Source organism: Balearica regulorum, chromosome 1 (genome assembly GCF_011004875.1).
Source record: "Balearica regulorum gibbericeps isolate bBalReg1 chromosome 1, bBalReg1.pri, whole genome shotgun sequence".
Classification (NCBI taxonomy): Eukaryota; Metazoa; Chordata; class Aves; order Gruiformes; family Gruidae; genus Balearica; species Balearica regulorum.
Window position 1 is genome coordinate 139,492,175 of NC_046184.1, and position 12,352 is coordinate 139,504,526.

General features: G+C 41.6%; 1 protein-coding gene across 7 annotated transcripts in view; it reads right to left on the bottom strand.

Moving 5' to 3' along the window:
* The window catches only part of STS (steroid sulfatase), a 128,104-nt gene that overhangs the window by 78,811 nt on the left and 36,941 nt on the right, over nucleotides 1-12,352 (bottom strand). For all 7 annotated transcript variants that reach the window (XM_075736237.1, XM_075736246.1, XM_075736290.1 and 4 more), the window contains one exon: nucleotides 272-408. In XM_075736237.1, coding sequence (XP_075592352.1) covers nucleotides 272-408 — 137 coding nt within the window. The remainder of the gene's footprint in view (nucleotides 1-271; nucleotides 409-12,352) is intronic.

Here is a 12,352-nt window from a genome sequence, read left to right on the forward strand (position 1 = left end):
TCTCTGCTATATCCATACTGTATGGACTACCTTCATAGTCAAAGAAGAAAGCAGGCATTTGTAGGACACAATACATTTTATCATAAAGTAGATATTACAAGAGGCTAGACTATTGTGCCTTTTAAATTATCGTTTCTTTCCCGTAAGTATAAAGGAAAAGTATGTCAGATACACTGTAGACATCCTAATTGCCAAAGTCTGCATTTGGTGGACATGAATGTAAGTCTTCCATGAATTTCCTCCATTGATACTAGAAGCACATGTAACATACCTACACTCCAGTCCATTTCCTCCACTGCATCCCCATATAAACCATGCTTGCTTTTTCCTCTGAAATTCTTTGAAGCATATAGAGCAGTATGAACATGAAGATAAGACAGGACAAGAAGAAACGGTGCATCAGTGTACCTGGAAAAAAATAAAACAACACAAAATCGCAAACCCTTAGTTTATTTTCTAAAAAAATTTTTACAAAGCAATCTTTCTACAGTAGAACTCATGGAAAAAAAAAAAAAAAAGAGAAGGAAAAGGAATACTGTAACTGATTACAGGGTAATTCTGAATACACATAGAGACATGCATGTCATTCTTAATGTCATTCTTAACTGTGTACTGAATTGAAAGCAAAAATAAACAACAAAATATAATTACTGTCTGCTATATATATTGAAAGAGGACTTGTTTACAGCCAGGAACCTAGCAGTTTCTGCCTACAAGCACCTTTCTTCACTTTACAGGTACATATTTATAATTGCTGTTCAGAAACATACCTTTGTAACTTTGCATATATGTGAAACACAATTCTCTTCCTCACAAGGTCATATGGAAGCTGATCAACTAGACTAATATGAGGACTAGCATCAAACATTGACTATGTTAAATCAAGTATCAAATCAAGTATACCAGTATTTTTGTAAGAATCACAGAATCACAGAATGGTAGGGGTTGGAAGAGCCCTCGGAAGATCATCTAGTCCAATCCCCCTCCTAAAGCAGGATCACCTACAGCAGGTTGCACAGGATGGCGTCCAGGCGGGTTTTGAGTATCTCCAGAGAAGGAGACTCCACAGCCTCTCTGGGCAGCCTGTTCCAGGGCTCGGTCACCCTTAGAGTAAAGAAGTTTTTCCTCATGTTCAGATGGAACTTCCTGTGTTCCAGTTTCTGCCCATTGCCCCTTGTCCTGTCACTGGGCACCACTGAAAAGAGTCTGGCCCCTTCCTCTGACACACGTCCTTTAGATATTTATATGTACTGATGAGATCCCCGCTCAGTCTTCTCTTCTCCAGGCTACACAGCCCCAGCTCTCTCAGCCTTTCCTTATACAAGAGATGCTGCAGTCCCCTCATCATCCTTGTAGCCCTCCGCTGGGCTCTGTCCAGTAGTTCCCTGTCTTTCTTGAACTGGGGAGCCCAGAACTGGACACAGGTACTCCAGATGTGGCCTCACCAGGGCAGAGTAGAAGGGGAGGAGAACCTCCCTCGACCTGCTGGCCACGCTCTTCTTAATGCACCCCAGGATACCATTGGCCTTCTTGGCCATGAGAGCACATTGCTGGCTCATGGAGAGCTTGTTGTCCACCAGGACTCCCAGGTCCTTCTTTGCAGTGCTGCTTCCCAGCAGGTCAACAGCTAACCTGTACTGGTGCCTGGGGTTATTCCTCCGTACATGCAGGATCCTACACTTGCCCTTGCTGAATTTCATTAGGTTCCTCTCTGCCCAAGTCGCTAGCCTGTCCAGGTCTCGCTGAATGGCAGCACAGCCTTCTGGTGTGTCAGCCACTCCTCCCAGTTTTGTACCATCAGCAAACTTGCTGAGGGTACACTCTGTCCCCTCATCCAGGTCATTGATGAATATTTTAAATAAGACCGGACCCAGTACTGACCCTTGGGGCACACCATTAGCTACAGGTCTCCAACTAGACTCTTGTGCCGCTTATCACAACCCTCTGGGCTCTGCCCTTCAGCCAGTTCTCAACCCACCTCACTGTCCGCTACACTTCTTAAGTGTGCCTATGAGGATGTTATGGGAGATGGTGTCAAAAGCCTTGCTGAAGTCAAGGTCGACAACATCCACTGCTCTCCCCTCAACCACCCAGACAGTCATGCCATCATAGAAGGCTATCAGATTGGTCAGGCATGATTTCCCCTTGGTGAATCCATGTTGACCATCCCTGATAACCTTCTTTTCCTCCTTTATCCTGGACTAAGGTATATGACCAAATCTTCTCTTGCCATTTAATGCTCTGTGTGTCTATGCATGTTATCAGGACATAACACTACAAATAAGTTGTACCAAAACCTAAGTTATTTCAAATTACATACTAATATAAAGAAATATTTTTCCTCTCACAGTTATGAACAGTCTCCATTGTCTTCAGTGTATTTCCAGAACTGATACAAAAGAAAGAGTGCAATAAATAGACTCACTGTAAATTTTGCTGCTCATGTGATCTGTCAACATGATATTTATGATCAGTTCCAGCAGGCTGTGAAAGTACAGCTCAACTAAAAACTTTTTCTTATGCATTATTTATAGAACTTTACTTAAAATTGTGAAGTGCTAGTCAAATTCACTGCTATACGCTCTAACAGTATTTGTAGTACATGATGCATATTGTAAATAACAGTTGAATCACAAAAGCACTACCCAGAAAACTTGTCTGGATCTCACCTTTAAGCACACAGCTAGTTTCAGAGTATTTTTGGGTTTATTTACCATATTTTCCTTCGTCAATCTGTGGTGGATAATACCTGTGATTCATGTCAACATCAAAGGGAGACTATATGTTTCCTCATGCAGTTGATTCATCCACCATTTAAAGAGGGAAGGAACAATACAGGCATGCACATAAAAAAATGTTTCTTTAACATGAAAAAAAAATTAAAAAATCTAACCTATAGAATCTGAACACAACATCTTTTAATGAAAGGGATTCATAAGATATCAATATTTCACCCTTAAGGAAAAATTAGTAGGTTTAATCTAGTAGATTTATGATCCATTTTTTCTCTGCCTTTGGTTGGATCTGGTTTTGCACAATTTACATGGTTAAAGCTTTCTTTTTTACTGGCATAGGCAGCAATACATAAACTGAAAATGGGAAACATTTATCCAGATTACTCACTTGATAAGGGTGTTTCTGACTGGGACTTTATCTTCATAAAAAGTTTCTCCTTTTAAAAAAAAATATGACAGAATAATAGAACATTTTTCATGTGGAAAATAAAAAAAAAAATTAATTCCCTTCAAATATTTGTGCATGTATCCTGTATTATCTTAGTATTATGAAGTAAGGATTCAAAAAAACAATGAAAATATAATATGTTTCATAAAAGATACACTTTCCACGAAGTTGTGTTTGTTGCTATTTGAGAGGTCATATATGTGAGAACCTTTCATTACTGTAGCTAGAAATATACATGAGACTTCTGAGTCAAAAAGACTGAAAATGTCAGCAATTCAAGTAAAAAAAATATGTATACTCATAAGTTTAATATTTCATATGTATATTAATGTAACACTGACCTTTCATTAAAGAACATTTCTGCAAGGCAGCTGATTTTTTGTTTTAAAACCTGCATTTTTTTACTGCACATTTTTTTACTGCATGGGATTATCTTTGACTTTTTCCTTAAACACAGTTCACTGAATCAAGAGTAATATACAAATTCTAGGGGAAAACACCACAAAAATCTACTTTACACTTACAGTAGTACAGGCACAATTTACTTTTCATGCAAACTGCCTTGTTCTAATGTCACAGAGATAGGGCATAACTCTAAATGTATATCTGTATTGCTAAAAGTGAGTATCAAAAGCCTCCACTTTAAATGTTATTTTCAAGAGATAACAACTCAGGTTTAGTTGTTGTTGTTTTTTTTTTTTTAAATGGTACTGACACAAAGATCTAACTTTCATGAAGAGTCATCAAATCAATGATTGATATGAAAGGGCACTACATCATTCTGTTCTTTGCAACTCAGATTGGCAGGATCTGATTGACAGCTCACTGTCGGATGGAGAAGTGTCTCACCTATTAATATCCTATACAAGATTACAGGCAGCTATTTATCTCCTGGCAAAACTCTTTGAGGAGAATTGTAACTGACTATCTTTACCATGACCTTGAAAATGGAATGACAATACCAGCTAGTAGGCAGGAGAGAAATTTGACAATAACAGCTTAACTCCTGAACCACTTCAGTAAACAGCTCCTTCAGAAATGTATTGTCACTATGTTTTACACAGCTCAAACACCTGGAACTTCAGTTTCAAAAGATCTGAGATTCACTTACTCAAATATAGTGAAAACTTCTATCCTAACATGAATCACACAGTCTTTTCAATTTACTGAGTAGCCAGAGAGATTACACACATCTGACATATGACGTTCTTTAATGTTTGCTTAAATGATCTTGAAAACATCTAAATGCATCGTGTTGCTGGTGACTCCTCTGCATTGCATAGTACCAGGTTCTTATTTAGTGTGAGAAGCCTTTACATTACTCAAGGATTTAGTTCAGGCTTGAGCTGCAAAACACAGCTTTAAAGTGGGTGAGAGAGCAACTAATTTGACTTTGCGCTACACACATGGGTCTTTTAACTTTTTTCCTGCAATTTTGCTCTAAATACTTGCTGCATTGAAAACTCCTTGGGTACTTCTGTTTGCTTTTCTGTGCAGTGATGTTAATCTAAGAGCACTGCAGCAGAGGAACAGGTGGGGCTCTGAATTTGTTGGCCTGCGGTTGTCAAATCAAACTGAGATTTCAAGTGTGATTCTATATGGGAAATGAGATGGGAACATGGGCTCCATTTTACTTTTTCATAATAAATTCTAAATCAACCTTTAATATGATGGATAAGTATGATCTTTCTGAACAACATGTTTTTTGCTAGATGTGAAATTATCCTCACATTCTTTCATAAAGTACATATTTTTAACCTGTTAGACTACTGCACCCTCTATACCAGTGAAGGTGCTATGATTCTCAACAGCTGATATGAGAGCAGATACGCTCGGCTTTGCCTGAGCTGGGCAAACACTGTGCTGTTGGGTTAAAATAATAATTAAATATTAAATATTAAAATAATAATAATAATAGGGTTAAAAACTGTTTCTGTAATCCTCCAAATCTTACAAATTCAAGCTAATTCACCCACAAGACTGAAACAGCTATTTGAAACTATTTGAAATAGATATAGGGGTAAAATATATTTCTTCTTATAAGGATAAGTACATATGATTTAATAAGATTTATTGAATGAGAATGTCATTTTCACAGTCACAGTGCACCAGAGTCACAGCTAAAATGGAAGAAAAAATAAACGTTGAAGTATACAATATGAAGATATATTTTCATCACAAACATATAACAGTGTGTTGATACAGGCAAATGCAAACCTAACTTATCCTCTCCTGTAACTCTCCTTTAATAAAAACATTCTTCTTTTTCAATTTCCCCCCCAGTGGATAAATTCATTCAATGCTTATTCCCCATGGCTCCCTCCTCTACTTCCAGATTAGATCACCAATTAGACAGTGCTCTTTGTGACTGGACTGGTTGAATGCACTTCATTAATCCTTGTTCCTGCAGAAGGAAAAGGTAAACTTTGGCTTAGTTTTATCAAAGCAGGACTTTGTTCTACAAGCTGGGTTTTCTTTTGTTCTGACCACTAACAGTGCTAAAATCCTTGTTAGCATGAATGAATCCATAAACAAATATTTCTGTCTTATTTTTTTAAAAGACACACTTTAAACCACAAATTCCATATTTTTAAAATTTTTCAAAATCAGAAAAGAGAACTCCCCACTTGGGGGTATCTTACCAAAACCAGAAAAGGTGTTGAAAATGGAATGTGAAAGGGAAAAAAAAAAAGTAAAAATATGGAAAATCTGACTCTTTCTAGAAGATATTTAAAGTGGATGTGTTTCTACTATATCTGCATGTGTGAAATAATGCATTTCATGCAAATAGCCAAGATACTTTTGCCATCTCTAATTTCATGCCTATTTCATGCCTTAAATGCTTAAGGTACACAATTCATATGTGCTTTTATTTCCTTTGTATATAACCTTTTTTCTCCCTAGTCTCATAAGCATGAGAGGAAAAAAGGGAATTTCTACCTACTACAGATTATATACGTTAGTAAATCCCTCTCCCCCACAAAACTTTGGAGCCCAGTTTACAGATCTACTGCTTTTTAGAAGTGTTCCATTTACAATGCAGTCTGTCACTCATTGCAGAACTAGTTAGGTCCTTAATCGTTCTTAAATGATTTAAATGACTAAAATCTTTCATTTTCAGATGACCCTAAAATATGTGAATAAATATGTTAGCTCCTCTATTCAAAAGGAACAAGCAGAGGGCTGAGGAAAAAAGGATGAAGAACCAGTGGTGGTGTTATGACTTATAAGTTACTACCCTTTTTTAATATATGTGCACATATACATCACGTGTATACAAAGATACACAAACTCTTCTCTATAATTGGTATTTTGCTGTAAACCATAAAGAATCTTTTCGTAGGATTCATAAAAACACTTGATTTCAGAACTCTAACTCCAGTACAACATGCCAATTGCCTGATCTTAAGACCTAGTGATATATGGAAAAACTCTAAACCACAGTCTGCTAGATTAGATGAAAATAAATTTGAATGTGTTTTGTAACAGTGACTCAAGCACTGAAATAGAATAGATAAAAAGAAAATAAAAAATTGATTAACTGTCATTACAAATTTTTGAGTATTATAGCTATGCAACCTCTGACTGAAAAAAATAAATCTGCATGTTCAACATCATCTTCACTATAGCTTTTGAATATAAACATGTCTGTATGCAAATACTGTTTTCCAGAAGTTAGATTTCATTAGGATATTTTTTTTTAAACACTATTATTAATTGTGATCAGCTATCCAAAACTGTCAGAGACATATTCTGTATCATAGTGTGGTACTTTTGTCTTTTTAATTTCTGATATGTAAAAAACAAGTCACCTTACAAACAGGGACATACATAAAACAGAGATGTTTAATGTCTTCTTCGCCCGTGTCTTCAACACTGATGACGGGCTCTGGGACCCCAGTTGACCCGAGTTGGAGGACCGTGACTGTGGTAACGGTAAACACCCAGCCGACCCCGAAATCGTGCGGGACTTGCTGCTCCACCTGGATGCATACAAGTCCATGGGGCCAGATGGGATTCATCCCAGGGTGCTCAAAGAGCTGGCTGATGTCATTGCAAGACCTCTCTCAATTATTTTTCAATGGCCTTGGGAATCTGGAGAGGTTCCAGTTGACTGGAAGCTGGAAAATGTTGTTCCAATCTTCAAGAAGGGCAAGAAGGAAGACCCTGGTAACTACAGGCCTGTCAGTCTCACTTCAGTGCCTGGTAAAATTATGGAGAAAATTATGCTGGGAGTTATCGAAAAACACCTGAAGGACAATACAGTCATTGGTCACAGCCAACACGGGTTCGTGAGAGGAAGGGCCTGTCTAACAAACTTAGTTTCCTTTTAGGACAAGGTCACCCATCTAGTTGACCAAGGCAAGCCAGTTGATGTCATTTTTTTTAGATTTCAGTAAAGCTTTCGATACTGTCTCTCACAGTATTCTTCTGGACAAAATGTCCAGCATACAGCTTGACAAAAACATAGTGTGATGGGTGAGCAACTGGCTGACGTGTTGGGCCCAAAAAGTTATGGTAAACAGGGTTATATCAGGCTGGCGGCCAGTCACTAGTGGGGTTCCCCAGGGCTCAATTTTAGGGCCAGTTCTTTTTAATGTTTTCATGGAATCATAGAATCATAGAATGGTTTGGGTTGGAAGGGACCTCAAAGATCATCTAGTTCCAACCCCCCTGCTGCGGGCAGGGACACCCTCCACTAGACCACATTGCCCAAAGCCCCATCCAATCTGGCCTTAAACACTTCCAGGGATGGGGCATCCACAACTTCCCTAGGCAATCTGTTCCAGTGCCTCACCACCCTCACAGTAAAGAATTTCTTTCTAACATCTCATCTAAATTGACCCTCCCAAAGCTTGAACCCATTACCCCTTGTCCTGTCACTACACTCCCTGATAAACAGTCCCTCTCCAGATTTCCTGTAGGCCCCTTCAGGTACTGGTAAGCCGCAATTAGGTCTCCCCAGAGCCTTCTCTTCTCCAGGCTGAACAACCCCAACTCTCTCAGCCTGTCCTCACAGGAGAGGTGCTCCAGCCCTCTGATCAGCTTCGTGGCCCTCCTCTGGACTCGCTCCATGTCTCTCTCTTGCACTGGGACCCCCAGAGCTGGACGCAGTACTCCAGGTGGGGGTCTCACAAGAGCCGAGTAGAGGGGCAGGATCACCTCCCTCGACCTGCTGGTCACGCTTCTTTTGATGCAGCCCAGGACACGGCTGGCTTTCTGGGCTGCAAGTGCACACTGCCGGCTCATCTTGAGCTTCCCATCAATCAATACCCCCAAGTCCGTCTCCTCAGGGCTGCTTTCAATCCATTCCTCGCCCAGCCTATAGTTGTGCTTGGGATTGCGCCGACCCACGTGCAGGACCTTGCACTTGGCCTTGTTGAACTTCATGCGGTTCGCACGGGCCTACCTCTCCAGCCTGTCAAGGTCCCTCTGGATGGCATCCCTTCCCTCCAGCGTGTTGACCCCACCACACAGCTTGGTGTCGTCAGGCAAACTTGCTGAGGGTGCACTCAATCCCATTGTCCATGTTGCCGACAAAGATGTTGAACAGTGCCGGTCCCAGTACCGACCCCTGAGGAACACCTCTCGTCACCGTTCTCCACTTGGACATTGAGCCATTGACCACAACTCTTCGAGTGTGACCATCCAGCCAATTCCTTATCCACTGAGTGGTCCATCCATTGAATCCATGTCTCTCCAATTTAGAGACAAGGATGTCGTCCAGGGCAGTGTCAAATGCCTTGCACAAGTCCAGGTAGATGATGTCAGTTGCCCTTCCCTTATCCATCGAGGCTGTAACCCCATCATATAAGGTTACCAAATTTGTCAGGCAAGATTTGCCCTTAGTGAAGACATGCTGGCTGTCACCAATCACCTCCTTATTTTCCATGTGCCTGAGCATAGTCTCCAGGAGGGTCTGCTCCATGATCTTGCCAGGCACGGAGGTGAGACTGACTGGCCTGGAGTTCCCTGGGTCTTCCTTTTTACCCTTCTTAAAAATGGGGGTTATGTTCCCCCTTTTCCGGTCGGCGGGAACGTCGCCGGACTGCCAGGACTTCTCAAATTGGATGGCGAGTGGCCTGGCCACTTCATCTGCCAGTTCCCTCAAGACCCACGGATGCATCTCATCAGGTCCCATGGACTTGTGCACCTTCAGGTTCCTTAGGTATTCTTGAACCTGATCTTCTCCTACAGTGGGCAGTTCTGCATTCTCCCAGTCCCTGCCTTCTGTGACCTGGGCAGTGTGGCTCAAGCATTTGCCAGTGAAGACTGAGGCAAAGAAGTCATTGAGTACCTCAGCCTTCTCCATATCCTGGGTAACCAGGTCGCCTGTTTCATTCCGGAGGGGACCCACATTTTCCCTTGTCCTCCTTTTCTCACTAACATACCTATAGAAGCTTTTCTTGTTGTCCTTGACATTCCTGGCCAGACTAATTTCTATCAGGGCTTTGGCTTTCCTAACCTCATCCCTGGCTGCTCAGACAGTTTCTCTGTATTCTTCCCAGGCTACCTGCCCTTGCTTCCACCCTCTGGAGGCTTCCTTTTTGTGTTTCGCTTTGCCCAGGAGCTCCTTGTTCATCCATGGGGACCTCTTGGTGTTTTTGCTTGACTTCCTCTTTGTTGGGATGCATTGCTCCTGAGCTTGGAGGAGGTGACCCTTGAATATTAGCCAGCTGTCTTGGGCCCCTCTTCCTTCCAGGGCTTTGTCCCATGGTATTCTACCAAGCAGATCCCTGAAGAGGCCAAAGTCTGCTCTGCTGAAGTCCAGGGTAGTGAGCTTGCTGTGCGCCCTCCTCTCTGCCCTGAAGATCCCGAATTCCACCATTTCATGGTCACTGCAGCCAAGGCTGCCCTTGAGCTGGACGTCCCTTACTAGGCCCTCCTTATTGGTGAGAATAAGGTCCAGCATGGCACCTCTCCTCATGGGCTCCTCTGTCACTTGGAGGAGAAAGTTGTCATCAACACATTCCAGGAACTTCCTGGATTGCTTGCGCTCAGCTGCGTTGTCCCTCCAGCAGATGTCGGGGTGGTTGAAGTCCCCCATAAGGACCAGGGCTTGTGAGCATGAGGCTGCTCCTGTCTGCCTATAGAGGGCTTCATCTGCTCGGTCCCCCTGGTCAGGTGGCCTGTAGCAGACACCCGCTGTGATGTCCCCTGTCCCTGCCCTCCCTTTAATCCTGACCCGTAGGCTCTTGGTCGGCCTTTTTCATAAATGACTTGGATGTAGGACTAGAAGGTGTCATGAGCAAATTTGCAGATGACAGCAAATTGGGAGGAGCTGTTGATTCCGTCGAGGGTGGAGAGGCCTTGCAGAGAGATCTGGACAGATTGGAGAACTGGGCAATCACCAACCGCATGAGGTTTAACAAGGGCAAGTGCCAGATTCTGCACCTGGGAAGGGGCAATCCTGGCTATACATACAGACTGGGCGATGAGACGCTGGAGACTAGCCGTGCTGAAAGGGACTTGGGGGTCTTGGTCAACAGCAAGTTGAACATGAGTCAACAGTGTGACCAGGCTGCCAGGAAGGCCAACTGTATCCTGGGGTGCATCAAGCACGGCATTGCTAGCTGGTGCCCACTCTACACTGTGCTGGTGCGGGCTCACCTCGAGTACTGCGTGCAGTTTTGGGTGTCACAGTGCAAAAAGGACATAAAACTATTGGAGAGTGTCCAAAGGAGGGCAACAAAGATGGTGAAGGGTCTAGAGGGGAAGACATATGAGGAGAAGCTGAAGTCCCTTGGTTTGTTCAGCCTAGAGAAGAGGAGACTGAGGGGAGACCTCATCACGGCCTACAGCTTCCTCACGAGGGGGGAGCAAAGGGGCAGGTGCTGATCTCCTCCCTGTGGTGACCAGTGATAGAACCCAAGAGAATAGAATGAAGCTGCGATGGGGGAGGTTTAGGTTGGATATCAGGAAAAGGTTCTTCACTGAGAGAGTGGTCGGGCACTGGAACAGGCTCCCCAGGGAAGTGGTCATAGCACCGAGCTTGACTGAGTTCAAGAAGCGTCTGGACAATGCTCTCAGTCATATGCTCTGATTTGGCTGGTCCTGTGTGGAGCCAGGAGTTGGACTTGACGATCCTTGTGGGTCCCTTCCAAATCAGGACATTCTATGAGTCTATGATTCTATGAAGTGTCTGGCATTTTCCAAATTTGGATTGTCTGTGCAGCTGGTCATTAAAAGACATGCTGAAGACACATGAGTGACAACCACATTGAACTTAACAAGATATAATTAGCATCCATTTGACTTTCCAATATACTGTAATGTCCAGAGAGTGTTCTGATAGGTTTACAATATTACACACTTGCTCTTGGGAAAAAGTAATTAGAATTAACATACACTGAGCTTATCTGCCTCCTTACAATTAGGGGGAACAACTAAATTAGTATCTGTTTTCATGCACTGGATCTGACACTCGTATATTGTATATATTTTTCTCCAGTGCCATTTCTGAGCATTGAATATTGTATTTGGTCTCTTTCAATCTACCTAAGAACAAATGAAAACAGTACTACAGATATCCTAGACTAAAGAAGAACAAGTACAGTATTACCTGTCCAAAAACCAAACCAAAGTAAGTATAACAGCACATAGATATGCTACAAAGAAATTATAAGATGACTTGAAAAATACAAAATCTCATTATTATATACATTGTAAGAAGTCATAAAGCTGACAATATGACTGAGAAATAGCTAGAAAAGAGAATAAAGTCAGGGAGTCCATTGCCTGAACTTTGAAGAACTTATAAAGGTAATATATGCGGTAGGTATAATAAACTTATATAAATAAAACATGTGTTGTAAATATGTAACTATATATACATTCATATATATTATATATAAATATAGCATAAAAGGGCTATATAGGAAGTACCAGTGCTGCTGAAGATTGGAGCTTCATCATATATTTATTGTAAAGGTAATTAACCAATTAAAACATGCATGATAGCTGATGATTTTTAGTTTAATGATAAAATGTATTAAAAAACAGTTAAGGCGAATGACCAAATTCTTCAAATTGAAGATTGTTTGAACTCTGGTATATTTATGCACAGAAATTACTGGTGTACAGGACTGAGCTTGCTACTTATTTTATTATTTAAAAAAAAAGAAGCCTGTATGACAAATCAAGTGTTGAGTCAAACATGTGGCTAAAG